This window comes from Delphinus delphis, chromosome 20, assembly GCF_949987515.2.
Source record: "Delphinus delphis chromosome 20, mDelDel1.2, whole genome shotgun sequence".
NCBI classification, from domain to species: Eukaryota; Metazoa; Chordata; class Mammalia; order Artiodactyla; family Delphinidae; genus Delphinus; species Delphinus delphis.
In genome coordinates, this window is record NC_082702.1 from 9,778,673 (window position 1) to 9,805,797 (window position 27,125).

General features: G+C 52.6%; 1 protein-coding gene and 1 long non-coding RNA gene across 4 annotated transcripts; one reads left to right on the plus strand and one right to left on the minus strand.

Moving 5' to 3' along the window:
• Window positions 1–325: 325 nt before the first annotated feature.
• LOC138413931 (uncharacterized) lies at window positions 326–5,310 on the minus strand. Its single transcript, XR_011246326.1, has 3 exons — window positions 5,181–5,310; window positions 4,530–4,819; window positions 326–630 (listed from the first exon to the last, which is right to left on the minus strand). It is a non-coding gene; the product is annotated as an uncharacterized lncRNA (long non-coding RNA).
• EML2 (EMAP like 2) lies at window positions 1,699–25,322 on the plus strand. Of its 3 annotated transcripts, XM_060000906.1 has the most exons (22): window positions 1,714–2,006; window positions 4,587–4,805; window positions 4,898–5,021; window positions 5,202–5,306; window positions 7,236–7,264; window positions 7,471–7,600; window positions 10,595–10,744; window positions 11,437–11,506; window positions 11,607–11,717; window positions 12,761–12,856; window positions 13,745–13,879; window positions 14,742–14,841; window positions 17,041–17,195; window positions 17,351–17,476; window positions 19,191–19,322; window positions 21,384–21,451; window positions 21,724–21,812; window positions 22,049–22,146; window positions 22,646–22,733; window positions 23,297–23,392; window positions 24,456–24,586; window positions 24,912–25,322. In XM_060000906.1, exons 1-22 carry the CDS (start codon window positions 1,835–1,837, stop codon window positions 25,035–25,037), a joined length of 2,550 nt encoding a protein of 849 aa, XP_059856889.1. In that variant the 5' UTR covers window positions 1,714–1,834; the 3' UTR covers window positions 25,038–25,322. The 3 variants fall into 3 exon arrangements, 2 of the variants coding, with proteins under 2 accessions (XP_059856889.1, XP_059856890.1); XR_009517776.2 differs by lacking the exons at window positions 22,049–22,146; window positions 24,912–25,322 and having other exon boundaries at window positions 1,699–2,006; XM_060000907.1 differs by lacking the exons at window positions 1,714–2,006; window positions 4,587–4,805; window positions 4,898–5,021; window positions 5,202–5,306 and adding an exon at window positions 6,686–6,705 and having other exon boundaries at window positions 24,912–25,315.
• The last annotated feature ends 1,803 nt before the right edge of the window (window positions 25,323–27,125 follow it).

Consider the following 27,125-nt stretch of genomic DNA (forward strand, 5'->3'; position numbering starts at 1 on the left):
CTTATCTCTGTAATGCCAGGACCTGAAATTATCTTATGAGCTCTGTGCCTGTTTCTTTATCTGTAAAATAGTGATGAAAATAACTGAGTGCTTGGCACATAGTAAGTGCTCAATAAATGTTAGCTATTACTATTTACTTGTTTTCTGTATTGTGGTTTACTTCCTCCGCAAGCTGCACAGACCACGAGGGCAAACTCTGGGGCTGACTTGCTTATCACTGAAACTCCAGCACTTAGAACAGAGCTTGGCACATAATAGGCACTCAGTAAACATATTTATTTATTTATTTATTTATTTATTATTTATTTTTGTCTGCGTTGGGTCTTCGTTGCTGCACGCAGGCTTTCTCTAGCTGCGGAGAGCAGGGGCTACTCTTCGTTGCGGTGCGAGGGCTTCTCCTGGCAGTGGCTTCTTTTGTTGCGAGGTTGTAGGTGCGTGGACTTCAGTAGTTGTGGTATGCAGGCTCAGTAGTTGTGGCTCGCAGTCTCTAGAGCACAAGCTCAGTAGTTGTGGCACGCTGGCTTAGCTGCTCCATGGCATGTGCGATCTTCCCGGACCAGGGATCGAACACGTGACCCCTGCATTGGCAGGCGGATTCTCAATCACTGCGCCACCAGGAAAGTCCCCAAACTTTCAAATGAATGAAAGAAGTAGGCACGATATGACCCCCCACTTTCCAGATGTGGAAACTGAGGCTCAAGGTCACAATCAGAAACTGGTGGAGTCAGGATTCAAACCCAGGCCAATTTGGTTCCAAAGCCCTGGGCTTCCAAGGCCTGCCTGTGTCCATCCAGAGGCAAATCTCCTCTGCTTTGGGCTCACTTCCCACCGCTATAAAGCATATTCTGGGTCATTTCTAGGTGCTGACCCTCAATGGAGACTTGGAGAAGGTGATCCAGTATTCTTTAAGTCCATTGTCAGCGTTTCTACCCTCCCCTCTCCCCCCAACTTCGGAGCCGCCTCCGACTGACACCGCCAGCCATCCAGGCATCACAGCTGGGCCTTTGTCAAAACCCGGACTGGATAACAAGGTATGGGAGATGAACGCTGTAGGGGAGGAGCTAAGGGCCTGGGGCGGCCAATAGGAAAGTGGAAGGAAAGGTTAGGGAGGGACTAACAGACTTGGGGGTAGGGGTATAAACTTAAGGGGCGGAGCCAATCCTATCAGGAGGCCGAGTCAAGGGCTCTGGGCCAAGCACCATCGCCCTGAGATGCTTAGGGGGCGGTGCCAAAAGCTCTGGGGGCGGGAATAGAACTTTAACTCCCCCCTCAGGATTCTGGGGGTGGAGTTAAGAGCCCTGGGGGCGGGCGTAGGTAGAATAAACAAGAGTTCTAAGAAATGAGCTAGAATAAGAGTTCCAGGGCGGAGCTAGTGGATATCTGGGCGGATTTGAGACTCTAGGGTCAGGCTCTAGTCTTGCAAGGTGGCTTCTCGAAAATCCAATAAAAGATTAGGGAGGTTTGCGGGGTGTGGAGTGTCTTCTTCCACCCTATCTTCCTCTAAGAGCCGGGGGCTATGCTTCGGGCTGAAAAGCAGAGAAGGCCCTGCCCCTTCCAAACCTTCTGCACCCCTATTGGCGGAGGGGGCCTGCGCGACAGGCTCTCATTGGTCCTGAACAGGCGGGGGTGTCTAAAGAGAATACACGCCTGTTGTGGGCGGGACCAGACAGTACCGAGGGGGATCTCGGGTCAGCCAATCCCGGCCCGAAGATTGTGTTGGGGGGCCTGGCAGAGGGTGTTCCGACCCCCCCCCCCCCGTTCTGAGCATCCTGGGGGATGACCCCGGTGCCAGGCCCGGCGTCGGCCGCCTGATGCCGGGCAGGCCGAGCCGGGGATGCTGGAACGAAGGGCGTTGCTATGGCAACGGGAGGCAGGACCTGGGGGGGGAGCCCAGGCCCGAGCTGGGGCCGGGGGGGCTGGCGGTGGCTGTGGCGGGGCGATGGCGGAGCGCGGCCCGGCCTTCTGCGGCCTCTACGACACATCCTCCCTGCTTCAATACTGCAACGGTGAGACCCCTCCTCAGTTCCGACCCTGGCCCCGCCCAGGGCTGGACCTATCTCCTCCTGCCCCAACCTCCTCCTTCCAAGTCCCCATCCTGGCCCCTTGCTGAAGATTCTCCTTTCTCCCCTAGCAGGACCCTGACCCTAGAGCAAGCTCCCTGATCCCCAAAGCCCTGATCCTAGCCCCCCACCCTCTTCAACCCTCCCCTTTTTCGGAGGTGTCTGAACTGAGAGAAAGGAGCAGAACCTCAGGAGCTTGGGGCAGAAGCGGGGGAGGCCTGGAGGTCTGGAACTCTGCGTTCCCTATCCCCTCTCAGTCCTCTGGGACCCTCCCCCTTCTCCCTAGCAGAGGGACAGATTAGGGGGAGAGTGGTATTTGGTGTTGGCTTGTGGGCTGGATGTGGGACTGGGTAGGATGACCAGAGGACTTTGCTTCGACTATACCCCCCCAAATCCTCAGGCCCTGCCCCTCCCACCCGTTAGGACTCATCCCTTCTCCCTAGACAAATGGGTACAATACAAGAAAGGTCATTGTGGGTGTCAGGCCCAGATGAGGGAAGCTGGAGGCAGAAGGGAGGAGGGAGGGATGGGAGAAGTGGGAAGTGGGGGCTGGTTTCCGGGCAAAAATGCCGAAGGTGGGGGAATGGTCAGGAGGGAGCGGAGGACTTGAGTCATGGTGGGTGGGGGGTGGGCAGGCCAAGGCCTCAGAATGCAGCTGGCTCTCTGGATGGGGGTTGAAGGGCCAAGGTGAAAGCTCCCCCATTTCACTCAGGGGCCCTGAGAAGGAACTGTCTTCCATTTGGAGGCTCACTCCCCTGGGCACACAGCACAGTGTCAGGGACCACTGGAGTTGGCAGAGCTCCAGAATGCTTATTTTGTCTCCTCTGCCCCTCTAAGAGGCAGGCTGACAGGCTGCCTAAGCCTGGGGTCATGTACCTGTTCTGCTGCTGAAAGGCTGTGTGTCCATGCACAAGCACCTTCATCTCTCTAGGTCTCAGTCCCCTTCCACCTTCTTGCCTCCTAAAATGGGTATAATACTACAGCTGCTAGAGTTGCTGGGAGCACTGGGTACCATATAACAGTTAATTATATTCTGGATTTACTGAGCACATAACCAGAGCCAGGTGAGGTGCTAAGTGTTTTGCAAGAAGAGTGCCTGCCACGTGTAAGCTCCCTATAACAGATCTCATTTGGGGGGGTAGTATTATTAATGGTAGGTAAGAGGGGTCTTGGCACAAGGAGGTGACCAGGCCCTCCTGCACCTCACCTATTGGCTGTTGGACCTTTGGTGATCTCTGCACACTCCCCAACCTCCGTCCTTAGTTTCCTCTTTTGCAAAACGTTTTGCCAACAGGACCCTGAGATTCCTCCTCTTATGAGTTCCAAGTCCTGACAGCTCTCTCCCTCAGACCTCGGGAGGCCCCCACCTTCCAATGCAGGTCCAGGCACCCGACCAGAGAGGAGCTGGGTGGGGGGCAGGGCGGGCAAGGCCAGGCAGGCGATTGGGCTGCGGGGGGTGGAGGGGAGGGAGGGACGGGATAGACGGCTGCACTGCGGAGCCCAGCGGACGGGCGGGGCGGCCTACGGACAGGGGATGGCAGGTGCTACTTCCACGCCCGGTTCCTGTTAATGGTACCAACCTTACTTCTACCCGACTGGGAGCCAGGGCTTTCTTGGTTATTGCCAGCAATGAGTCTGGGTATGAGTGGTCTGGGAGGGAGGGGGGAGGGGGGACCACCTTGGTCCTCTGCCCCTCCCACTTCGGGAAAAATGGGCGAGGGGGGGCCCCCGCGGGAGATGGAGGAGTTATTCGGTTGCACCCATGGCCTAGAGGGGAGAGGGAGAGCCGAATCAGGGGCATGGGGTACATAAGCCAAATAAAGGAGGGGAATTGACGGGAGAAGCTCGGGTTGGGGAAGAAAGCTTGGGTGTCAGATCCCCGCGGGTATCTCCCTTCCGTGGGTCTCGGGTCTTGGATGCGCTGCCTGCAACTCCCAAATCTGCCGCCAGGGGCCGCAGAAACTCTGTCCTTGCAGCAGGCTCGTGTGTCGAACCCCTAGGTGGGGAGGGAATGCGAAGGCGAGGGACCAGGCACGACCTTTATGGCTTGGAAAGTCTTAGAAACAGAGAGGGAATGTTAGTACCCGCGATAAAATCTTGATATTTGTCAGAGAATATTGGAAATCAATTCTAGAATGTTGGTTTCACTAGCGAAAAGTTGGTGTCATCCTTAAAATGTTGATATGACTCATATGTATTTAGCATCTTAGTCATAGAATCTTAAAACCAGAGTCGAGAGGCTCCTGATTCGTAGTCTCTTAGAAGGTTAGAGAGGAAGGGACTTCCCTAAGGTCACGCCTCCAGGGCGCTGCAGCAGAGAGGAGTGTGCGGACAAGGGCTGAGAGCTATGGGGATTTCCTTCCCCTTTTCTTGGCCCACATCCAAGCGTCCCAGCCCCAGGTTACTGGAGAGGAAGGGGGCGTGGCTGGCCCCAGGATTAGACCAGGGAAGGCTGGAGGGACGTCTCACCTCGGGCGTTGTAGCTCCTGGGTGGCCCCCCGCAGCCAGCGCTCCCTTGCCTTCCAGATGACAATTTGTCGGGCACGAGCGGGATGGAGGTGGACGACCGCGTGTCGGCGCTGGAGCAGCGGCTGCAGCTGCAGGAAGACGAGCTGGCGGTCCTAAAGGCCGCGCTGGCTGACGCGCTGCGTCGCCTGCGGGCATGCGAGGAGCAAGGCGCTGCTCTGCGCGCGCGGGGCACCCCCAAGGGCCGGGCGCCTCCGCGCCTAGGCACCACAGCTTCGGGTATCTTCACCAAACTGGAGGGGTGAGATGGGAGGGACTGGGGCCAGGACCTCACACTCACCCCCTTCTGTCCTCTAACCCCATTCCTCTAGTGTGTCAGCTCTTGAAAGGCCTTCCCACTAGGACGCCCCTCAATGGCTCGGGACCCCCGCGGCGCGTGGGCGGCTATGCCACGTCCCCATCCTCCCCCAAAAAGGAGGCGACCTCCGGGCGCAGGTAAGTCACGGAAGCCAGGATCCCCAGTTTCCTTCAAGACCTCGGAGGCTGTTTATGTGGAAACGGATGGACTCATATGTCCGAACACCAGCAGTGGAAGGTCCGGGGAAGTTCTTGCCTCCGGCACTCGCCTGCTGGCCTCGCGGGCTCTGCCCCTACCTACGTGCTCTCCATTCGCAGTGCCCGCCGCTACTTGTCACCAGAGCGCCTCGCCTCAGTGCGCCGCGAGGACCCCCGCAGCCGCACCACATCCTCTAGCAGCAATTGTAGCGCCAAAAAGGAAGGGTAGGTGTCCGAAGCGGGGTCGTGACACAACGGGTGGGGCCAGGACCCCAGTTAGGCTTGGAAAAGGATGGGGAATTTAGGGTGATGCCCCAGGCCACGAGTTGATAACCTAAAGGGCGGTCATCTAGTTCAGAATGCGGAAACAGTGCCGGAGGCTCGGAGAGACCAATCTTGAGACAGCGTGGTTGAACTGCGAGGCATGGAAACGCGGAACCAACACGGAGGGGCGTGGTCAAAGCATTAAGGGGCTGGACTAGAACCTAGGAGACGTGGATGATTAGCGTCTCTTGGATGAGCCGGAGTAGAAGTTAGGGAGGAGCCAGGTTTGTGGGCGTGGCTATTAAGGTAAAGGGGAGAGTCCCCATTGAGTCTCAGAGATGTAGCCAGGGCAGGACCCTCAGAGGAGTTTCTGCAGGAAATGGGGTAATCAGAGGGAGGGAAGTGATTGGAATTTGAGGGTGTGGCCAGAGGGTTAGCCAGGGCAGAATCAGAACCTGGGGTAGGGGTAATGGGCTAAGACCAGGTGCCGTAGTGTCCGATGCAAGAAGCTGGGCGGCGGGGAGCCTGGGGCGCTGCCAGGTGGAAATGGGCGTGGTTTGAAAGTTGGGCGTGGTCATATGTGGGCGTGGGCAGATATCAGTAGGCTTGAAGGGACTCTAGGTGAAAGTGGTCACGGTCTGAAGTTTAACCGGACCTGAGGAGGGTAGGCGGTTCCATGGAGAGCTGTCAGTTCAGGGGCAGGATCGGAAGGAGAGGTGTGTATGATCAGAATGTTGGGCGTGGTCAAGTTCCCAGAGCCCGGGCCACACTGAAGGTCTGGGCGGTGTAAAAACCTGAGTGTGGAGTCCTGATGCAGTGGGCGTGGTCAGGGCTTGGCGGGTCCGGACTAAGGCAGGACCAGACTAAGGCAGGACCAGAGTCAAAAATCACACATTTCAACCTCACTGAAATAATGGCAAACACGTACAGAAGCTATGTGCCAGGCACCACGCAAGGCATGTTACATGAATTAACTAATTTAAGCTTCGCAATCACCCAGGAGGTATGTATTTTTATTATCCCCAATTTAAAAGTGCAGAAATCGAGGCAAGAGGTTTGGCAACTTGTCCACACTGCTAGGAACTGGCAGAGCTGGGGTTTGAACTCAGGCAGACACGTCCCCGAGTCCATGTTCTCAAAAAACACTCTCCCTCCCCCCAAAAAAGAGCCTGGTATCAGGACCCACAGCCAGGGACCTGAGACCCAGTGTGACCCTCCGGCTACGGGGTTGGCAGTGGAGGGCGGGGCAGGGCGCGGCGGCGTGGGCGCCTCCCAGGGCCGGAAGCGGCGGAGCCGGTCCCGGCTCCACCCCCGGCCCCGAAGCTTCGCCAGCCGCCGCCATGAGTAGCTTTGGAGCTGGGTGAGACTCTCTCGCACACCCCCCTCCTCCTCGCGCTACCGGGATCTGGATCCCAGGTTTCCCCCTTCTCCGGGGACCCAGACCCGCGGGCATCACCACCTTCCGTCAGCAAAGGGAGTTGGAGACACGCCCCTTCCCTTAAACCCTCACCTCTTCCCTCTCTGCTTGAAGTTTGGGGCTCTGTGGGACTGGGGGTGGGGAGCGTTGGGAGAACCGTGCTGTTTAGGTGGGAGAGGTACCTGTGACGCTCCTCTTTCAGGATCGCGTCCCTGCCACTTCGTGCTGTTTGATCTTTGGCGATCACTGCCTCTCTGGGCCTGTGTCTTAGGCTCTGCAAGATCAACCGAGCAAAGCACACGGCCTGCAGAGAGGCAGCGCTCCGCTCCTTACTCGGCCCCCATTTTTCATCAAATACCTCCGGGGAGCGCTGGGGTGGGGAAGTGGTTTCTCCCAATTTCTGACTTGCCTGCTAATTAGGGCTTTCTTTCTTTTCTTTTCTTTTCTTTTTTTTTTTTTCCCTTTCCTGACAGCAAAACCAAAGAAGTTATCTTCAGCATGGGTAAGTAGGGAGAATGGGTGGGGCTTCCTGGGGTGAGAAGCCAGAGCTGGAGGTCAGGAAGCCTGGCTACTGGCTGGGCCTTTGCCTCTTTGGCCTCATTTTCCCCGCCTCTGCTAATTAAAAAAGTAAAAAAGTGAAGTCGGAAGGGGAAAGGAAATAGGGTTGGGGGCTGGTGTCAGCACCTGACCTCTGGGGTGTTCTGGCAGAGGAGGGCTCCGTGAAAATGTTCCTGAGGGGCCGCCCTGTGCTCATGCTGATCCCCGACGAGCTGGCACCCAGCTACAGCCTGGATACACGCTCCGAGCTGCCTTCCCGCCGTCTCAAGCTGGACTGGGTGTATCCTTTTGCTTTAATCTCTTCCTCCCACTTCTCCCAACCCACCCGCCCCCAGCCTGGAAGGGACCAGAGCCTTTCTGGTGTGGGACTTCAGCTGGAGGGAGGGTCTTTGTACTGAAGGTGGGACTTTCCAGGCCTCTGTGGCTTTAGGGGTCAGGAAGAACTGGAGTCTGGAGGGAGCAGAGGAAGGCAGGTTAGCTGACATGACCTTTTATGATTCATTCAAGGAGCAAATGTTTGCTGAGCGCCCTCCATCTGTCGGATCCTCGTCTGCATGTGGGCTGTGTTCCCTGAGCTCACACAGTCTGGGAATACAGTAAACTAAGCTCAAGTGAGAGGAGTAACTGGGTTTCTCTGAGGAGAGGGCATTTGAGCTGAGAATCGGACATTCAGGGGCCAGCCTAGGAAGAACAGAGGGCACGGCAGGTCTAAGGGCTCTGCGGTCAGAGTGAGCTTGGTGTATTTGAGAAATGGAAGAAGTTGATAATGGTTAAGAACCCTGTCTTTGGAGCCTGGCAGAAATGGGTTGAAACCCCAGCCCAGCCTCTGGCTGGCTACGTAACCCTGGACAAGTCACCATGCCCTTCTGTGCCTCAGTTGCCTCCTCTGAAAAATGGGTGTCGTGATCTCAGATTCATAAGGCTGTGAAACAATGTGCTCATCATATGGGCCCCATAAACAGAGATTGATTAAAATAATAACTAATCATTATTGAGCACTTATTATATGCCAGGCACTGTTCAAAGCTCTTTCAAGTATAAATACGTTGAATAATATGATCCTTTTCTTTTGTAGGATTGAGAATATATTTTTACAAGTGGCCTCCGAGAGCTCTCTGAGGCCTGCAGGTTGGGAACTATTACCCTTTCTTTCCAGATGAGGAAACTGAGGTCAAGAGAGGGGACCAAGCAGGAAGAAAAACAAATATATTAACGTATATATGTGGAACCTAGAAAAATGGTATAGATGAACCGGTTTGCAGGGCAGAAATAGAGACACAGACGTAGAGAACAAACATATGGACACCAAGGGGGGAGGGGGCTGGTGGGATGAATTGGGAGATTGGGATTGACATATATAGACTAATATGTATAAAATAGATAACTAATAAGAACCTGCTATATAAAAAAATAAATAAAATAAAATTTAAAAAAAAAAGAGAGGGGATATCAAGCCCTGTTCTAGGGAGTCAGCAGATCTGAGGCAAGAGCTCTGATTCTGAGCCCCAGGCTTTTCCCAAAATGCAGACTGGGGCTTGGGATCAGCATCTTAGGGACCCAGTCCCTGTCTTCCTCTCTTGGCCTTGGTTTCTGCTCTGGAGGAGGGAGGAATGTGGGAGCCCAGAGCCTCTTTAAGGCAGCTGGAAATATTCGCGGGAGTCAAAGAATACCATGCTGTCATGTCAAGCTGGCCTTGATAAGTGAGCATCAAAAGAAAAGCAATTGAGATAGCAACAGTCAGTATAGGCCTCATTCCCCAGCCCCAAATAGCTGCAGGGTGAAGCAGTTTCTGTGGGGTCGGGATACACATATCGACATTCATTCAAATGTTTCCTGAACATTCTGGGGCTAAGGGCTGGCTTCCAACAGTCTCCAAATCACAGTCCAGTGTGGGGACAGAATCCGTGACAATGACAACTCAGGCTGGGATGGGAGAACCCAGAGAGAGCAGCTGACCCAGTCTGGGCATCAGGGAAGGCTTCTCAGAGGAGGAGTTGTAGAAGAGAACAAAACAGCCCAGTCTTGGCCACTGTGGAACTGATAGTCTCATTAAGGAATAGGTGACGTTAACAAATTGATCAGATAAGTGGGATGAATCTAGCGGAGGAAGAGAGCCTGAAGCTTGATCTGAGGACAGGGCAACTGAGAAGGGTGGCAGGTAGCTTGTGCTAGACAAAGGGGAAGGTTAGTGCCAAGACCTGGGTGACAGTAGTGATCTTAGTGTTTTGAGAAACTCCAAGGTCAGAGAGCAAAGGAGGGCAGAAGCCCTGCTAAGGCCAGGGAGGGGCAAACCAGGCCAGTGGAGGAGCTTGGGCTTTGTCTTAGGGGAACTGGGGAGCCACAGAAAGTTCTGAACAGAGGAGGGTCACATTCCTTCAACAAATATTGAACTCATGTCTGCTGTGTACCAGGCCCTGATCTGGTCACAAGGGGTACATCAGTTAACAAAATGGACAGAGGTCCCTGCCCCCCTGGAGCAGACACTGTAGTTCGGGAGACACAAAATAAATTAAACAGATAACGTGTGGGATGCTGATGAATGTACTGCAGGATTATGAAGAGGGAGGGGGATGGGGGCAGTTGAGGGTGTGTGAGTTTGCAGTTTTTTTGTTTGTTTGTGTTTGACTGTGGCGCGACTTGTGGGATCTTAGTTCCCCAACCAAGTATTGAGCCCAGGCCGCGGAAGTGAAAGCACTGAGTCCTAACCACTGGACTGCCAGGGAATTCCAGTTTGCAGTTTTAAATAGCTGGGAACTATTTGGGAGAGGCTTGGGAAGGCCTCTCCAAGGAGCTGACAGTTGAGTAGAGACCTGAAGCAGGTGCGGGAGCCATGGAGAGATGAGGAAGAGGCCCCTGTTTGTCTCCCAGCTTTTGGTGGCTACTGGCAACCCTTGGGGTTCTTTGGCTTATAGTTGCTTTACTCCAACCTCTGTCTTCACACCGCCTTCTCCCACCCTGTGTCTGTGTCTTTTCTTCTCTGTCCCTTATAAGGACACTTGTTGCTGGAGTTAGGGCCCATCCAGATAATCCAGGATGATCTCGTCTTGAGATCCTTAATTACATCTGCGAAGACTCCTTTTCCAAGGAAGGTCACCTTCACACTTCCCAGGGGTTAATATTTTGGTGGACATATTTTTGGGGGATACCATCATTCAACCTTCCACAGGGGTAAGAGTGGAAACAGGAAAACCTAGCTCTGATGACCTTCATCTGGGAGTCAGTCAGCAGATACAATGCAAAACAGGCTCTTTAACCAGCCCCTGGGCACCTCCAGCTATGGCTACCGTGGCCGAGACTGCCGGGCCAACCTTTACCTGCTGCCCACGGGGGAGATAGTGTACTTCGTGGCCTCTGTGGCTGTGCTATACAGTGTGGAGGAGCAGAGGCAGCGGCACTACCTGGGACACAATGATGACATCAAGTGGTGAGGCCTGGGAGGAGGATGCCAAATATTTCCTGCTTGGGACACTCTTAGGGGAGGTGGGTGGGGCCAGGCCTTCCCTGGCCAACAGGCTGAATTCAGGGGGAAAAAATGTGGATTGATTATCAATACGTCAAATGTCGGTGAATTCACTCAGATGCCTGAATTTTTCACTTCTTTTGAAAACTTCAAGTGGGCACCCCAGACGATCCCACAGTGTGTTGGAGCCCTGTGGTGACAGCCCCTTTATTTTTTATTTTTTTATATTTAGCCTCACCGCACAGCATGTGGGATCTTAGTTCCCCAACCAGGGATCGAACCCGTGCCCCCTGCAGTGGAAGCGTGGAGTCTTAACCACTGGACCTCCAAGGAAGTCCCTTTTATTTTATTTTATTTTTGACAACCCTTTTAAATGGGTGTGTTCTCCTGGCCGTTTGTGGTACAGGCTTGAGCCCTCTGGGCACTTGAGTTAGAGACCGCAGGCCTGAGTCTTGCTTCTGAGCCAGAGTACCCAGAGAGTATACCCTTATTGCTACTGAAGAGCTGAATCAGTGTTTATTGACTAAGTAACTCATTCAAGCAAACTGCGGAATGAATAATCAGGCATCGCGACTGTGGCCTGCTGTGGGAGGGGTCCTGGTGTGCTGTGAGCACCCCCCTGCTGAGCCCTGTCCATCTGCCCTCTCTCTCCTCAGCCTGGCTGTCCACCCTGATATGGTCACCATCGCCACTGGACAGGTGGCAGGCACCACTAAGGAGGGGAAGGTAACAGAGTGGAGGGAGCAGGACCTGGAGACTGGGATGGAGTCGTGGGTGGGTCAGGAATCTGGGCCCCCCAGGTAACCGGCCTCTCTCTTCCCTGCAGCCACTGCCGCCCCACGTGCGCGTCTGGGACTCCGTTTCCCTCTCCACCTTACACGTACTGGGCCTGGGGGTGTTTGACAGAGCTGTGTGCTGTGTGGGCTTTTCCAAATCTGTAAGTCCTGTGCCATCCCTCGCCTGCCCCGGGTGCCCCTTGGGGCTGGAGGCCACACCTTCATCATGGCGTCACAGGTGCTGGCCACGCCCCCTGGCCCTCCAGGCTGTGTGCCCACATTTGTGGCCTCACAGGCCTGCTCTATTAGCCCTTATGAGGGGACCATATGTCTTGATTGCTCCGCAGAGAAACTCCTCAGTGATCCTTTGTACGTCAGTTAACGCTTTCTGCATTATTTTTTCACACCACCTTTCATTCTGGAAGGGTCCTTATCCCTTAGGCATTTTAAGCCCTGTGTCTAGGGCAGCCCTGGCTCCTAGTACCATCCTAAGTGGGTGTTGGCAGGTATGGAGGAGATAAGCACAGAAATCGAGAGTTAGCCTTTAGGAATTTGTCCAGCAATTTGACATTCACACAACATCCAAGTGTGTGAGTGGTGGGCTTTTTTTTTTTTTTTAATCATATTTTACAGTTTTACTGTATTTTACCAGAGTATTGGCTGCAATGGATCGGGGAATAAAAAACAACCTGTCATCCCATAGACAGTTTAAGAACCTCACAGGTTTTCTGAGACCTGAGGAGACACTTGAGAACTTTGGGGAAATAAAGCTATTTTGTTGCCAAAATGTGGGGGAAAGGAAAACTTTGCAAAATCAAAACTAACCTGCACTTAACTACAGGTATAAAAAAGCAACATCATCCCGACTTTATTAACTGTTTAACTTCACAGCCCTAAAAGTCATTCCATAGGAAAATGCAGATTAGAGGCTCTCAGTAAGAATTCCTGACCTCGGGCTACTTGCAGAGAAATTGTAGCTGAGGGGAAATTAGAGGAAATTCTTAGGGAGGAGTCATTTCAAAAGGAAAATTATAAACAGCCTTTAAAATGTGTGTGGCCCTGGACGGGGAGTATATTTTCATGTGTTTCACATGACTTGGGTCAGGCAGGCCTGAGTAGCTAATGCCCCAGTGGGCAAGGTGTTGGAGGGAGGGGGTGGATCCTGACCCGCCTGCCCCTCCCCCATCCTCTCTCCTCTTCCTAGAATGGGGGCAACCTCCTCTGTGCGGTAGATGAGTCCAACGATCACATGCTTTCTGTGTGGGACTGGGCCAAGGAGACCAAGGTGGTAGATGTCAAGGTGAGGTAACCCTTCTTGTCCCCTCTCCTTGGGGTCTCCCTGTGGGATTGGCCAGATCTCAGTGTTCACAAGTCTGGAATCAGACTCATGTTGAAGTCCTGGCTTTGCCATTTGCTGGCTGTGTGACTTTGGGCAAGTGGCTTGCCCTCTCGGAGCTTCAGTTGCCTCATCTATAAAATGGGGATAATGGTAGCATCTTCCTTGTAGGGAAAATTTGGCTTTGATGTTGGCATATGGGGTGGGCAAACCAGGCCCAACAGGAGGATCGGTACAAGGTGGCTGCTGGTTCTGCTGTCCTGCGATGTCCAAGACAGACCTTGACTTGCATCTCCGGGAGATAACCTGCTTTACAGATGAGGAACCTGAGGCATGGTAGAGGGGAGAGCTACTTGCCCAAGGTCATGTGCTTATTCTGGGCTGGGGGCAAGAGACCTAGGATTGGGGCCCATGGTTTGGGGAAAGAGAAGTAGTTGAGAGGCTGGGCTCTCAGTGACTTGATTCTGGACACAACCTGGCTGTGTGTCCTTAGGCAAGTGAATTCCCCTCTCTGAGCCTCACTTCATCATCTGTAATGGGAGGTGCTAATGAGCCTTACCTTACAGGGTGCTGTGGGGTTAAATGAGTTGATGGATGTTAAATGCTTGGCACAGAGCTTGGTACAAAGTAAGGGCTCTCGTGCCTGCCATTATGTTGATGAAGAAAACAATAATGTTTCACTGGCTGGCCCTGCTTCCTGTACTTTAGTTTGCCCGTAAAGGAGAGGTACAGGCAAGTTGGGCGTGCAAGCACACAGCCCACACAGCTGTATAGGGCAGTCCTTCCTGGGTTGGGTATCGTGGTCCTGATGGCTTTGAGGTCCTCATTCAGAATCTCCCCCACCCCTTAAAGTGCTCCAGTGAGGCCGTGCTGGTGGCCACCTTCCACCCCACAGACCCCACCGTGCTCATCACCTGCGGGAAATCCCACATCTACTTCTGGAACCTAGAAGGAGGCGGCATGAGCAAACGGCAGGGCCTCTTTGAGGTGAGTGCCAGGGGTACTGGGACAGGCTGGCCCTGAAGGAGGCTGGCAGGGACACCCAGGCAGACAAGAAGATACCCCAGGGGCTGGAGGTTGTAGGGATGCTGAGCTATTGCCTGCTGGGGCCTCAGTTCCCTTATCCATACCAGTGGCGTGATCCACCTTAACTCTTTGAAGTTGTGAGGATTCCGTGGAATGAAGAGTGTAGCGACTCCTAGCAGATAGTGGATGCTCAATACATGGGTTGCTGCGGTCGTCAATATTCTGGATAAACCGATGTCAGAGGCTGACTGGCCAAGAGAGACAGAGAAACAGCAGGAAGCACAGGGCCTGGGAGAGAAGATGCAGGCACACCTCTGACAGGGCTCCTTTGCCTTTGGTGAGAGTTGGGGCTTCTACCCCAAAAGGGGAGGCCCTGAGAACACCAGGCTCAGATGGAGATGAAGATGGAGATATTGAGATGAGAAGAGGGTGGGGCGGGGCAGGGTGAGGGACCTAGAGACAGACAGAAGAGGGGGCGGGAGGGAAGGAGAGGAGAGGGGCGGGGGCAGAGAAGGGGAGACCAAGGGACAGAGAGAGAGGAATCCAAGCGGAAGACAGCAGGGGAACGAAGGACAGAGACTGGGACAGGAGTCAGGGAGGAGAGAGAGGAGGGAGGAAGGGGGTCCGGGGTGGGTCAGAAAGTGGTCTGTAGGCGACGTGACACTCCATGGAGGTGGATTGGAGATGAGGATGCTCCCCACAGGGCCGCTCCCCAAAGCATGGAGGGCATCCCCTGGACCATTGTCCTGGGTGACGGGTGAGCTCTGGGAGGCCTCCAGGCTTCAGCGACCCTCTGACACCTTCCCCTTCTCCCCCACCTTAGAAACACGAGAAACCGAAGTACGTGCTGTGTGTGACCTTTTTGGAGGGTGGCGATGTCGTCACCGGGGACTCTGGGGGGAACCTCTATGTCTGGGGCAAAGGTCAGTGTCAGCCCCCCCGATTGGTTCCCCAACGCGGTCCTCCCTGACTCCCTTTGGCTGTGCGTCCCTTTCTCGGAGCATGCTGATGTGGAATGTACTATACAACAATACAAGTCATTACTTGTCCAATTCTAACACCTCCATCAAGGCTCAGCTCCAGTATCCCCACCTGCATGAAATCTTCACTTATTCCCTCCCCTTGTCCTCTGCAAATCCCATGGCAGCGATCAAGTTTGAGCTATAAATGAATGGGTTAACCCAGTGTGGATGGACGGATGGATGGAGAGGTGGTTTGTTCCAGAGCAATGAATGAATGAATAAGTTAATGAATGAATGAAGCGTTTGTCCCACCCAGTGAATAGAAGAATGAGTAGATGAATATGCTGTCCTTAATGGGTGGGTGATTAGGTGAGTGAACAATTAAATATATGAATGGCTGTCCCCAGAACGGATGACTGTGTTAATAAATGACTGGGTCTTTTCCCAGGCAGTGGATTACTGTAAAGTTACGAATGAATGAATGAATGAGTTTATTCAGTCATCAAACCACTTCCTGGAACAATCAGTTCTTCATAACATGTTAATCCATTGGCTGAGGTAACCATTCATCTTGGGGTAGTGGGTGAGGAGTGGGTTTGGGAGTTGGGCAGGCTTTGGGTTCAGGTCTCAGCAGTGCTGTGTGCTCTCTGTGGCCTTGGGAGAGTCATCTCCCTTCTGAGACTCAGTTGCCCCATCTGTAAAATGGGTATAATACTCTCTCCCTCACACGGTTGTTTTGAGCTTTTCTTGAGATTAGACAGCTGAGAATAAGTTCTGAATAATTGGCAGTGTGTCTTTCCCAGCAGACTCTAAGCTCTCTGAGGGCAGAGACTTGGTCTGATTGGTTCCCATATCTCCAGTCCCACCACTGGGTCCAGCCCGCAGGGCTACAGGATGTTGGGTGGGTGGGTGGTTAGAAAGATAGGTAGACAGAAGGATGTATGTACACGTGACACCACTTCTGAGCCTGGAAGGATGGAATTGAAGAGAGTTGCTTTTTCTTCCTCTCCACTTAGTCCCTGCCCCAGCCTCTTCCCTGGTTCCCGGGCCTTCAGTCTTGTCCCCTCCAATTCAGTTTGTTGTCAGAACCAAATGTAAATCTGACCCTATCCTTCCCCTGCTGAACCCTTCCATTACTACACAGTTCAGATCCCTCAGAACAAGGTCTGGATTCCTCACTGAGGTCTGCAAGGTCCGGATTCCTCAATGAGGCCATGCATGGTCTGGCCCTGCTTTCTCTTGTCCCTTGCATGTTATACTTGGTCACACCAGATTTCTTTAGTTTCCTAAATAGTCCATGTTCTCTCTGCCTTTTGCACATGTTGTTCCTTCTGCCTGGAACACTTTTCTACCCTCTGTTGTCCTAGCCAACTCCTACTCAACCTTCAGATCCTTGCTCAGCTGTCCCCTCCTCCAGGAAGCCCTCCCTGGCCCACCAGGCTAGGTGCCCACTCTGGGATCCCACAGTCTCCTGGGTTTCCCCATCCCAGCCCCAGCCATGTTGGGTCGTCACTGACTGGTAGTAGGTCTGTCTCTGAAACTGGACTGTGATCCCTGTGAGGGTAAGATCTGAGGTTGCCTTCATCAGTACCCAGCATCACCCAGCATGAGGCTGGGCCCAGAGTCAATGCTAGTTTAATAATTGTTGACTGAATGGATGGATGAACAGATGGTTAGGTTGACAGATGAGTGGATAGATGGGTGAATGGGTAGATGGATAGGAAAAAAAATGGAAAATGGGTGGATGTTTGGATAGAAGGATGGATTGACTGGTGAGTGGGTAGTCAGATGAAAGAGAGGGTGAATGAATGGATGAGAGGCGGATTGATGGATGGATAGAAGGAAGGAAGCGTTGATGGCTGCATGGATGGGTAATTGGATGGGTGAGTAGATAGATGGATGGACAGACCAGTAGATAGGTGAGTGGATGAATAGGGTTAGGATCAAAGGGTGGATGGGTAGATGTTACTTCAGATGGTTTATTAGATGGATGATAGGGTATTTGAATAGATGGGTGGTTGAGTAGATGGGTGGGTGGAAGGCTGGGTAGAAGAAAAGGTGAGTGAATGGCTGGATGTAGGATTGAGAGTTTGAGGTGTTTTCTGGGGTCAGTATGGGGGAGCTTCCCCATGCTGACCTCTGCCCCTGGCCACCCTGCAGGTGGGAACCGTATCACACAGGCCCTGCTGGGTGTCCACGATGGCGGCGTGTTTGGGCTCTGCGCCCTGCGGGACGGGACGCTGGTGTCAGGAGGGGGCCGCGATCGGCGGGTGATCCTCTGGGGTTCCGACTACAGCAAGCTGCAGGAGGCGGAGGTGAGGGGAAGAGGCTCATGAAGGTGAGGATACCTCCTCCCACCCCACTAATACTAGACCCTGCTCTCCCAGCCTGTCTCCCCCACCCCCCAACCCCACCTCTGCGTGTGTCCTACACTCATCTGCCTGCCCCCCACCCCCCTTTGCCTACTCAGGTCCCCGAGGACTTCGGCCCCGTGCGGACCATAGCGGAGGGCCGGGGTGACACGCTGTACGTGGGGACCACCCGCAACTCCATCCTGCAGGGCTCTGTCCACACTGGCTTCTCGCTGCTCATCCAGGTGAGCTTCTCTTCTGCACCTGCCCTGCTCCCTCCCCACCCGCCTCTCTTCTCTCCTCTGCACCATTCATTCCTCCTCTCTTCCCACTCCCATTTCACCTCACCTCCCTGCCCCATCCCTTATCCTCTGGCCTGGTAAACACCACTTACCTTCCCTTTAACTGCTCCTGACACATAACCCCACCCCAGAACACCCCATGGTCCAGCAATGGGTTAACTGGTAGCACAGCAGAGGGGTCCCAGGACCCTGCTCCAGCTGTGCTGCCCCCTGCTGGTCAGGTTGGTGTCCATTTCTGTAAGTGCCCTGGCAGGTTGTCACACAGGCCTTGAGCCACACACCTCCCAGGTCTTCAGCTACAAGGATCTAGGAAGACCCTCTGGAGTCTTCTCAGATGCTCATTCCTTCATCCTCGTGGGCCAGAACCCTACCACACATCCAAGTAAAAAACCCAGCCTACTGGGGGAATTCCCTGGCCGTCCAGTGGTTAGAACTCTGCACTTCCACTGCTGGGGGCCTGGGTTCGATCCCTGGTAGTCAGGGAAGATCCTGCAAGCCACATGGTGCGGCCAAAAAAAACCCTGGGATCGAAGCACAGCCCTGTCGCTCACTCGCTGTGTGATATGAGGCAAGTGAATAACCTCTCTGTGCCTCTGTGAACCAGGAGAATAATAGAACTGACTCATGGGGTTTTGTAAGGATTCAATGAGTCAATTCATGCACAGCATTTAGAATGGTGCCTGGCACAGAGTAAGGGCTCAAAGAGTCTTGGCCAAAATTACTTCTTGTTCAGTGACCCCCCCGCCCCTTCCTTCACTCCTGACATGCATTTTACCTCTTACATGGTAGCTGAGATCCGTACAGCAGCTGCATTTAGATTCCCCCCCTCTGGCTCTTGTTTCCATGGAAGAAGATGAGGAAAAACAAGGGCTAGAGGGATTTCCTAGGGGTCCCAAGACCAGAATGGACCTTAAAGACCTCTAATAATAGTATCAATATTATTTAGTATTAATTATATTATTAATATATTACTAGCTTTCTATTATTTATTAACATTAATCATTATACTAATATCAATAATTCTGTTGATTATCGTTGTTAATTACTTTAATTATATATTAATAGTGCATGTTATCACTACTGATAATAGTCAGCCACTTCCATTTGGTGAGCACTTTGTACCAGCCTCGTACACTTTCCATCTATTCACACTTTCCACCCATAATGTGAGTGAGCAGAAAAATGCCATGAGCCACATACAGTGATTGGTTCCATTTTACAGAAGATGAAACTGAGGCTCCAAGGAGAAGTCATCTGCCCAGGTGACTGCCACAGTCAATAAGAGAGAGCTGCAGTCAGACTCACCAGGCTGAGTACCCTCCATGGGTTCCTACAGCCTGCTGGGCGCCATCTGTCTCCCAAAGTCAAGCTCCTACTCATCATGTCTCTTGCCTCCCATTGTGCACAGTGGAAAGCAGAGACCTGGGGGGAAGGGCAACATTTGCCTTGAGCCCCACACTGGGGCAGGGGTCTGCCCAATCACAGCCTCCTTCAGATAACACTGGGGAAAGGGTCTTCCCTGGGTAACCTGTGGGGAGAGTGTGTTGCTGGGGCTAGTCCAGCACTTCTTTCTGGCATCAGACTTTGGGGAGGTGGGGGATGCAGAGGAAAGGCCTGGATTGGCAGTCTCCGTGCTGTCATCTCTCCTTTCTGCCAGGGCCACGTGGAAGAGCTATGGGGCCTGGCCACACACCCCAGCCGGGGACAATTTGTGACATGTGGTCAGGATAAGTTGGTGCATCTGTGGAGCGTGGAGTCCCACCAGCCCCTGTGGAGTAGGATCATCGAGGTAAGGGGATGGGGGACTTGGCACGCCATTCTAACAGAACGACTTGTCTCAGTGTGTCAGGGTTCAGTGCATCAAATGGAAGCCACACTTGGCGTCTTTAAGCAGAAGGAGATTTAATGCAGGGAACTGGGTGCTTACAAACTCACTTGGAAGTGCTAGAGGAGTGAGTTCTTGACTGGACAGAAGCCCAGAACAGCACCACAGAACTGACCTGCCAGAGGAACTGCTGCCTCTGCCACAGTCAGGAAGGTGGGGAGTCAGGAACCACTGAGTTCAAGAAAATGCTGTCATTGTAACTGCAATCCAGGAACCAGGATGCTGTGGTCACTCAAGTGTTGGTTCTAGAGCTACGCTGTCCAACACATGTGGCTATTCAAACTTAACTTAACTTTAAATGTAAGTAGAATTAAACATTCAGTTTCTCCATTGTACTAGCTACATTCCAAACATGTGGCTAGTGGCTCCCATATTGGAAAGTGCAGATAAAGAACATCTCCATTATCGCAGAAGGTTCAGTTGGACTATCTTGCTCTAGAGTGACCCAATGCTGGCTACCTTTACACTGGCCAAAAACAGATACTCTGTGCCCTTGCCTTTTAAGGCTAGTGACTGCTCACCAGCATAGCAAATGCTATTGCTTTCACAACCCAGCTGATCAGTGGAAGTGGCAGAGCGGGGCCTCCACCTTGTACCTTCCAGAGCCCACAATGGTGCAGCTGATTGTCAGACCCAAATCACAGCCAACCCTAGCTACAAGGGATTCTGGGCAATGTAGTTTTTAAGCTCTCTTGCCTGTGGGGTATGGGACAGTAGAAGGTCAGTCATCATATTCCCCACACTACCCTTTGAGGTTTTGCTCCAGGAATCCAGGGTTACCTATGATCCTGGAACACTTGATGGCCTTTGAACTTCTAGGAGTCAGGGATAGTGTACCCTGGAAATTATTAGGGCCATGTATAATAATCCTCACTCTGGCTGCCTAATTGAGCACCTACTATATGCCAGGACCTGTGCTCAGCACAGCAGTTCTCTAGCCAGGGCATAAGAACCACCTGAGTTGTTAGAAACACAGAATCCTGAGCCCCAAGCATGGGAAGTCTGGTTCAGGAGGTCTGAGTTTAGTCCCAGAAATCTGCAATTTATAATAAGAACAAGCTCCCTTGGGTTATTCTGATTCGGGCAGTCTGCCCACCATGCCTGACATTGGCTTAGCACTTTACCCACATTGTCTTCTTAACTCCCTCACACCCCAACCTCCACAAGGCAGTAGAGATGATGGATCGCCCAGAAACAGGAAGGTAAAATCAGGAAACGGGCCCAGAAAGGTAACATCACTTGCCGTTCGTAATTACAATCATAGCTGACCTTTATTCAGTGCTTCCTGTAGCCCGTCTTACTCACCAGCTTACCATTCTAAGGACTTTACACCTTGCTTATAACAGTCCTGGGGAGTGTGTATTGATGTTCTCCGTGTGGGGCAACCAAGGCCACGATGGGGAAAGTTATTTGATGTCACATAACGAGGAAGTGTCAGGGCCACAGTTTCAAACCACTTCTGATTCCATGGTGCTCTGTTGCCTGCAAATCAACCAAATGCCCCCGAAATTTAAAAATTTTGTGCTAGGAGTTAGATAAAGATATGGGGAAACAGGCACTCAGACAAGCCTAATGATAAGTCAATATAATTTTATAAGGGAAAGCAAATTGGCATGATATATCAAAAGTCTTAAAAATACGGATAGCCTTTGTCCCAACGATCTCACTAGTAGAAAAGTCCCTAAGGAAATCATCTTGGGTTTATAAAGCTGTGGGAGGTTAAAACAGGAGTGAAAAAGGATCCAGAGTCAACAGTGAAAGGAGGAATATTTTCTCTTCGAGCTGACATGTTAAAGGAAAGGAGAGCGGTTTCCAGAGCATCTGCATCAGCAGGTTACTGGAGGGCAGCAGCGGGAGGTGAGAGCCCTCGTGCCAGGCTGAGAGTTGCCTCTGAGGCTGGGGAAGTGTGGGCCAGATGGAAGGGGGACCCCAGCTCCCAGCCCTTCCTCTTCTCTCCCTCCTCAGGACCCGGCCTACTCTGCTGGCTTCCACCCCAGTGGCTGTGTCCTGGCCATTGGCACGGCGACTGGCAGGTAAAGCTGATGGGCATTTGGGGAGGGCTTCTCTGCGCCCCCCAGGAACTATCCCTTGATCACCTCCCCCTGCCTTCCTTACTGCCCCAAAGCTTACAGAGAATGATAATTAGGTACCAACTGTTTACCAGGCCTTGATCTCCCAACATTCCTCTGGAGTCAGCCTCTCTCCCTAATCTTTTCTGGGGTCCTTCCCTCAGGCCCCACAGATTGCCACCCTTCTCTACCAGATCAGCTCACCCCTCCTCTCCCACCATGCCTTCTCCTTAAAGATGGCTGCTGCTGGACACGGAGACCCATGACCTGGTGGCCATCCATACAGATGGGAATGAACAGATCTCAGTGGTCAGCTTCTCTCCAGGTAAGGGCCGGGGCCGGGGAGGGGACCTTGGAGAGGCCAGGCCTGGGAACTGAAGCTCAGAGTTACTGGCAGGGGGAAGGGGTGGAGTCTATGTGGCACGGCCTAAGGGCGGGGCCAGGCCTGTGGCAGGGATGGAACTTGGGACTACTGAGGAGTCTGGGATAGTGGGGGGCTGAATCTGAGAGAGGAGGGGTAGAGCCTGGGTGCCTCCTCATAGCCCCCTCCCCCTCCCCCAGACGGGGCGTACCTGGCCGTGGGCTCCCACGACAACTTGGTGTACCTGTACACGGTGGACCAGGGCGGCCGCAAGGTCAGCCGCCTGGGCAAGTGCTCGGTGAGTGGGCAGTGGCCCCCAGCCCGCGCCGCCACCCCGTCCAGGGGGTGCAGAATTAACCAGTTTTCTACCTCAAGGGCGCACAGCTTCAACACTCAACTGACTGCCCTGGTCACATCAAGGAGTTTTAGCCCCGCCCACACATTTACCCTCTCCTGTGTTTCAAGGCCGTCCCTTTGTGTAGCCCCGCCCCTCACGTTCTAAGCACACCCTCTGTGTAGCCCAGCCCCTTGCATTCGAAGCCCGCCCCTCCGTGTCTAGCTCTGCCCACTTGTTCTAAACTCCCCCTTGTGTTCTAAGCCCTTATTTGTCTAGCCCCCGCTCATCACAGTCTGGCCCCGCCCATGATAGTGTGGCCCCATCCCCACACCCCAAAGGCTTGTGTATCTTTCCTCGAGACCCCCTGTGTTTTCACCCTACCTTTGTATTTTGCCTTCCACCCATCCTGGTCTGATCCTACCCGCTCCAGCTCTAACTCCACCCCTTCCCTCCCCTGCAGGGCCATTCCAGTTTTATCACCCACCTGGATTGGGCCCAGGACAGCAGCTGCTTCGTCACCAACTCTGGGGACTACGAGATTCTGTACTGTGAGTTCTCTGAAACCCAAAGGCATTCCTCCTTCAGCCTCTCTATTGCGTGTGCGATTTGCATAGCCTTCCCTGGGTTCTGGAAGGGGAAGCAGGGGCTTCAAGTCCCTTCTCCTCTGGCTGTTTTATTCAGGGGTTGATCTGATTGGCTGGTCTCCTGGCTTCTGGTTTCCTCCCTGGTGGACCCAACTTTTAACCAGTTCCTCCCCCTCCGGGTTGGATGGCTGGGGTACAGGTTTCTAAGCAGATACCCCTGCTCTCGTCTTGAGATGTCACCACCCAGGATCTAGCACCAGTCTGGAGAGGTAGAATTAGCCTCCTGTGTCGGACCTCAGTGCCCGTTGTCTGTGGAATGGATGAATTAAGTCAGTAGTTCTTTCCGTTTGGTTTTTGGTTTTTGGTTTTCTTGGCCGTGCCGCGCAGCTTGCCGGATCTTAGTTCCCCGACCAGGGATCGAACCCGTGCCCCCTGCAGTGGAACCGCGGAGTCCTAACCACTGGACCGCCAGGGAATTCCCAGTAGTTCTTTCTGCTCTGAACACCTCCTCCCATTTTCTGCCCCAGGGGACCCAGCTACCTGTAAGCAGATCATTACTGCAGATGCTGTGAGGAACGTGGAATGGGCCACGGCTACCTGTGTCCTGGGTTTTGGCGTGTTTGGTAAGTTCTGGAATGGGGAAAGTCTTGCTGAGGACAGGAGTTCCAAGAAACATCCCTGACTGGTGGTTTTCACAGTCTCTTATTACCTCTAAGGTGGGAAACTCATTCCTTTAGACATGTGAGCAGCAGTATTTGTATAAGAGAAAAGGTTAGGGTGAGGTGACTACTCAGATCCCTTGGAACTGTAATGAAATGAGAACAATTGGGGGTGTCACCTGGCCCAGGGAGATTCACACAGCCTGTGTCCCAGTCACCCATTCATTCAGGCATTAATGCACTCAACACATACCCCCTGAGCACCTGTGTGCCCAGCTGGGCAGTGCTAAGACCCAGTCAGTGGTGACCACGACAGCCCTGACCCTGCCATCATGGGTCTCACAGTCCAGTGGAAGAGAGAGACCTGTCCCCAGACCACCCAGAGTAGACTGGGCTGGGACAAGGAAGTCCAGAGAGGACGCCTGGCCCCAGCCTAGGAGGGAGTCAGGGAGGGCTTCCTGGAGGAAGGGACATCCAAACTGGATCTGCAGGATGAGGAGTTAGGTTCTAGGGTGGTGAAGAAGGAAAGCAATGGCTAGGCAAAGGGAATGATAGCCATGTATAAAAGCCTAGAGGTGACAGAGCTTGGTATTTGGAGAAATGCAAGAAGGCAGGATGGCTAAATCATTGCAGAGTTCAAGGGAAGCACTGGTAAGAACAAGGCAGGAGCAGTGTGGGGGACAAGGCAGAGCTTGGGGGTCATGGTGAGAAGCCTGGGCCATGGGAGGGTTTTTTTTTTTGTGTGGGATCTTAGTTCCCTGACCAGTGATTGAGCCCAGGCCCTTGGCAGTGAGAGCGTGGAGTCCTAACCATTGAACTGCCAGGGAATTCCCCATGGGAGGGCTTTGAGCTATAGAGGGATAGGGTCAGATAAGCATTTCCAAAAGATTATTACAATTCTCATCCCTGGCTAGAGACGGGCTAGGTGAGAGAAAGGCAGGGAGGCTGGGGCTGGGGCCTACTCGCCTTGGGGGTCCCTGGCCCCAGCTGCCATCTTACCACCAGGCACCCCCAATCTTGCCCGCAGGGATCTGGTCTGAGGGAGCAGATGGTACTGACATCAATGCCGTGGCCCGTTCCCATGATGGGAAGTTGCTGGCTTCAGCTGATGACTTTGGCAAAGTCCACCTGTTTAGCTACCCCTGCTGTCAGCCTCGAGTGAGTCCCTCTGGGGGGCTGGCAGGGTGGAGGTACCAAGCAGCACTGCAGGCAGGATTAAGGCAGCCCTTTCCGGATCCCAGTTTCACCGGCTGTACAAGGAGGGCAGTGGCTTGATCCCAGGGGCCCTTCTTAACTTGAAAGTCGATAAATTACCAAGTCTGTAGTGCGAAAGCTCTGAGCATCTGCATTGTGAGATCTTTGGTTCTTTTTCCTATTAACTCAAGAAATATTTATTGAGCACTTACCGAATGCCTGGGCCCAGGGAATACAGCAGTGAACAAGACAGATGACTTCCTTTCACTTCCTTCTTTCCATATCACAGGCTCTCAGCCACAAATACGGCGGACACAGCAGCCATGTGACAAATGTGGCCTTCTTGTGGGATGACAGTGTGGCCCTGACCACAGGGGGCAAGGACACCAGCGTGCTGCAGTGGCGGGTGGTCTGAACTGGCAGGTGGGGGGGTTCCCAGGAACATGGGGCCCAGGTAGAGTCAGGTGGCAGTATTGGAATTCTATTTTCGGGAGATGTCTATTGCCGAGTAGAGTAATATATACCCAGAGTATGTCTATAGCAAAGGGGGTTATGGGGGTGGGAGGGTGGACTGACAGACAGAAGTCTCTATTTATTGGGGTGGGAAAAGGGGTCACATTGCTTTGGGGGAGCCATTAGGGTGTTTGGTTTGGGGTGTTTTTTAAGTTTATTATTTTATATCATCCGGAAATAAAAACACGTGCACTGAGGTGGAGTGTCAGGGTCTGTGTATATGGTGTGTCCATAGATTGTGTCTATAAGTGTATATGTACGAGGTGTGTGTGTGGTGTGCATATATTACAGCGTTTGTGATGAGACACCATTATCAGGTCTTTATTCGTCTTTAAGCTTGACAGAAACCAAGCTTGCTCTAACTTAGGCCAGAGGAGGACTCAATTGATCGACATTGCCAAACAAGGAAGGGCAGTTGTCCCCTCTGGCCTTCAGGGCCATCAAACCAAGGATTTGAGGGCAACCAAGGTACTCCATACCTTCTCTGACCTTCTGCAAGTCAGCATGTTTCTCTGGGACCAGCATTCTCCACACCACGGAAGGATGGCACCCAGCAGCTTGAGCCCCAAGTCCAAAAATCCCAGGGAAGGGCTATGATTGGCCCATCTGCAGATCTATCAACGTGGCCTGTTGTTTGGCCTGCTGTGATTGGTTCCACTTGGGTGAAGGCCAACCCTGGACCAATGATTGTGGCCAGGAAGATGGAATATGTAAAAACACGGAAGCCTCCACTTGAACCACGAGGTTGAAACAGGGCAAGGAAAGTTTTCAGAGAAGTGGACTGATGACACTATCGATGTCTAGGAGATGGGGTATGAGGATTCTGGGTAGCAAGAGACAGAAACCTAACTTCATCCAGCAGAAACAATAAGAAGCCATTGCCAGGTCATGGAACTGGGTAGTCCAGGAGGGACCCAGCTAGATTCAGGGGCTCAGATGTGATTGGGGTTTTCCTTTTGGTGATTTCTCAGTGTAGTATCTAACTTTGAGCAAATTTTTAACTTTAACTTTGTATTGATGTATGCTACATGCAGAGAAGTACGCTCATCATAAACGTATAATCACAAACTGATCCCATCCATGCAGCCAGCTCCCAGATGAAGAAGTAGAACATCCCCAGGCCCCAGAAAGCGTCCTTGTGCCCCTTCCTAGCCATTGCGCACCACCGCCCGGCCCCCGCCAGTAATTGCTATCCTACTTCTCACACCATAAAACAGTTTTACCCAGTTTTGTACTTTAAATCAGAGGTCAGCAGACTGTTTCCGGAAAGGGCCATATAGTAAATATTTTAGATTTTATGAACCACTCAGTCTCTATCCCAGCTAACTCTGACGTGTGAAAGCAGTCACAGACGGTGCAGGTGTGAATGAGCTTGGCTGTGTTCAAATAAAACTATGGATACTGAAACTTGAGTTTCTCAACATTTTTGCGTGTCATGAAATACTATTGTTTTGATTTTTGGGGAACCACTTAAAAATGTGAAAATCGTCTTAGCTGACGAGCCGTACAAAGACAGGCGGTAGATAGGGTTTGGTCCACAGTGGTAGTTTGCTCACCTTTGCTTTAAATAGATGGAATCATAGAGTATGAACTCTTGGATCTGGCTTCTCCCCTTGAGCGGGTTTCTTAAGCTTCTCAAGGCCTCAGTTTCCCAATGTATAAAATAGAAGTTAATAATAGCACCTGCCCCATAGGGGTGCTGTGACAATGAGTTAAATAGACGCAAAAGCTTAGGACAGTGCCTGGCACATAGCAAGGTCTCTACAAATGTTAGCTGATTATTTTTACACTGTTGAGAACACAGACGCTGTGGCTGCAGGCATTCTGCCAGGCCACATGGTAACAAAGCCAGAGGAAGTCTTTCTCTCATACCACTCAAGCGTCTTCAGGAGTAATCTGATTGGCTCACCTTGGATCATGTGGCCAATCTCCATGGCCTAGGGAGTGGAGTCATCTGATCGGCCAGGCCTGGGTCACGTGCTCATCTTTT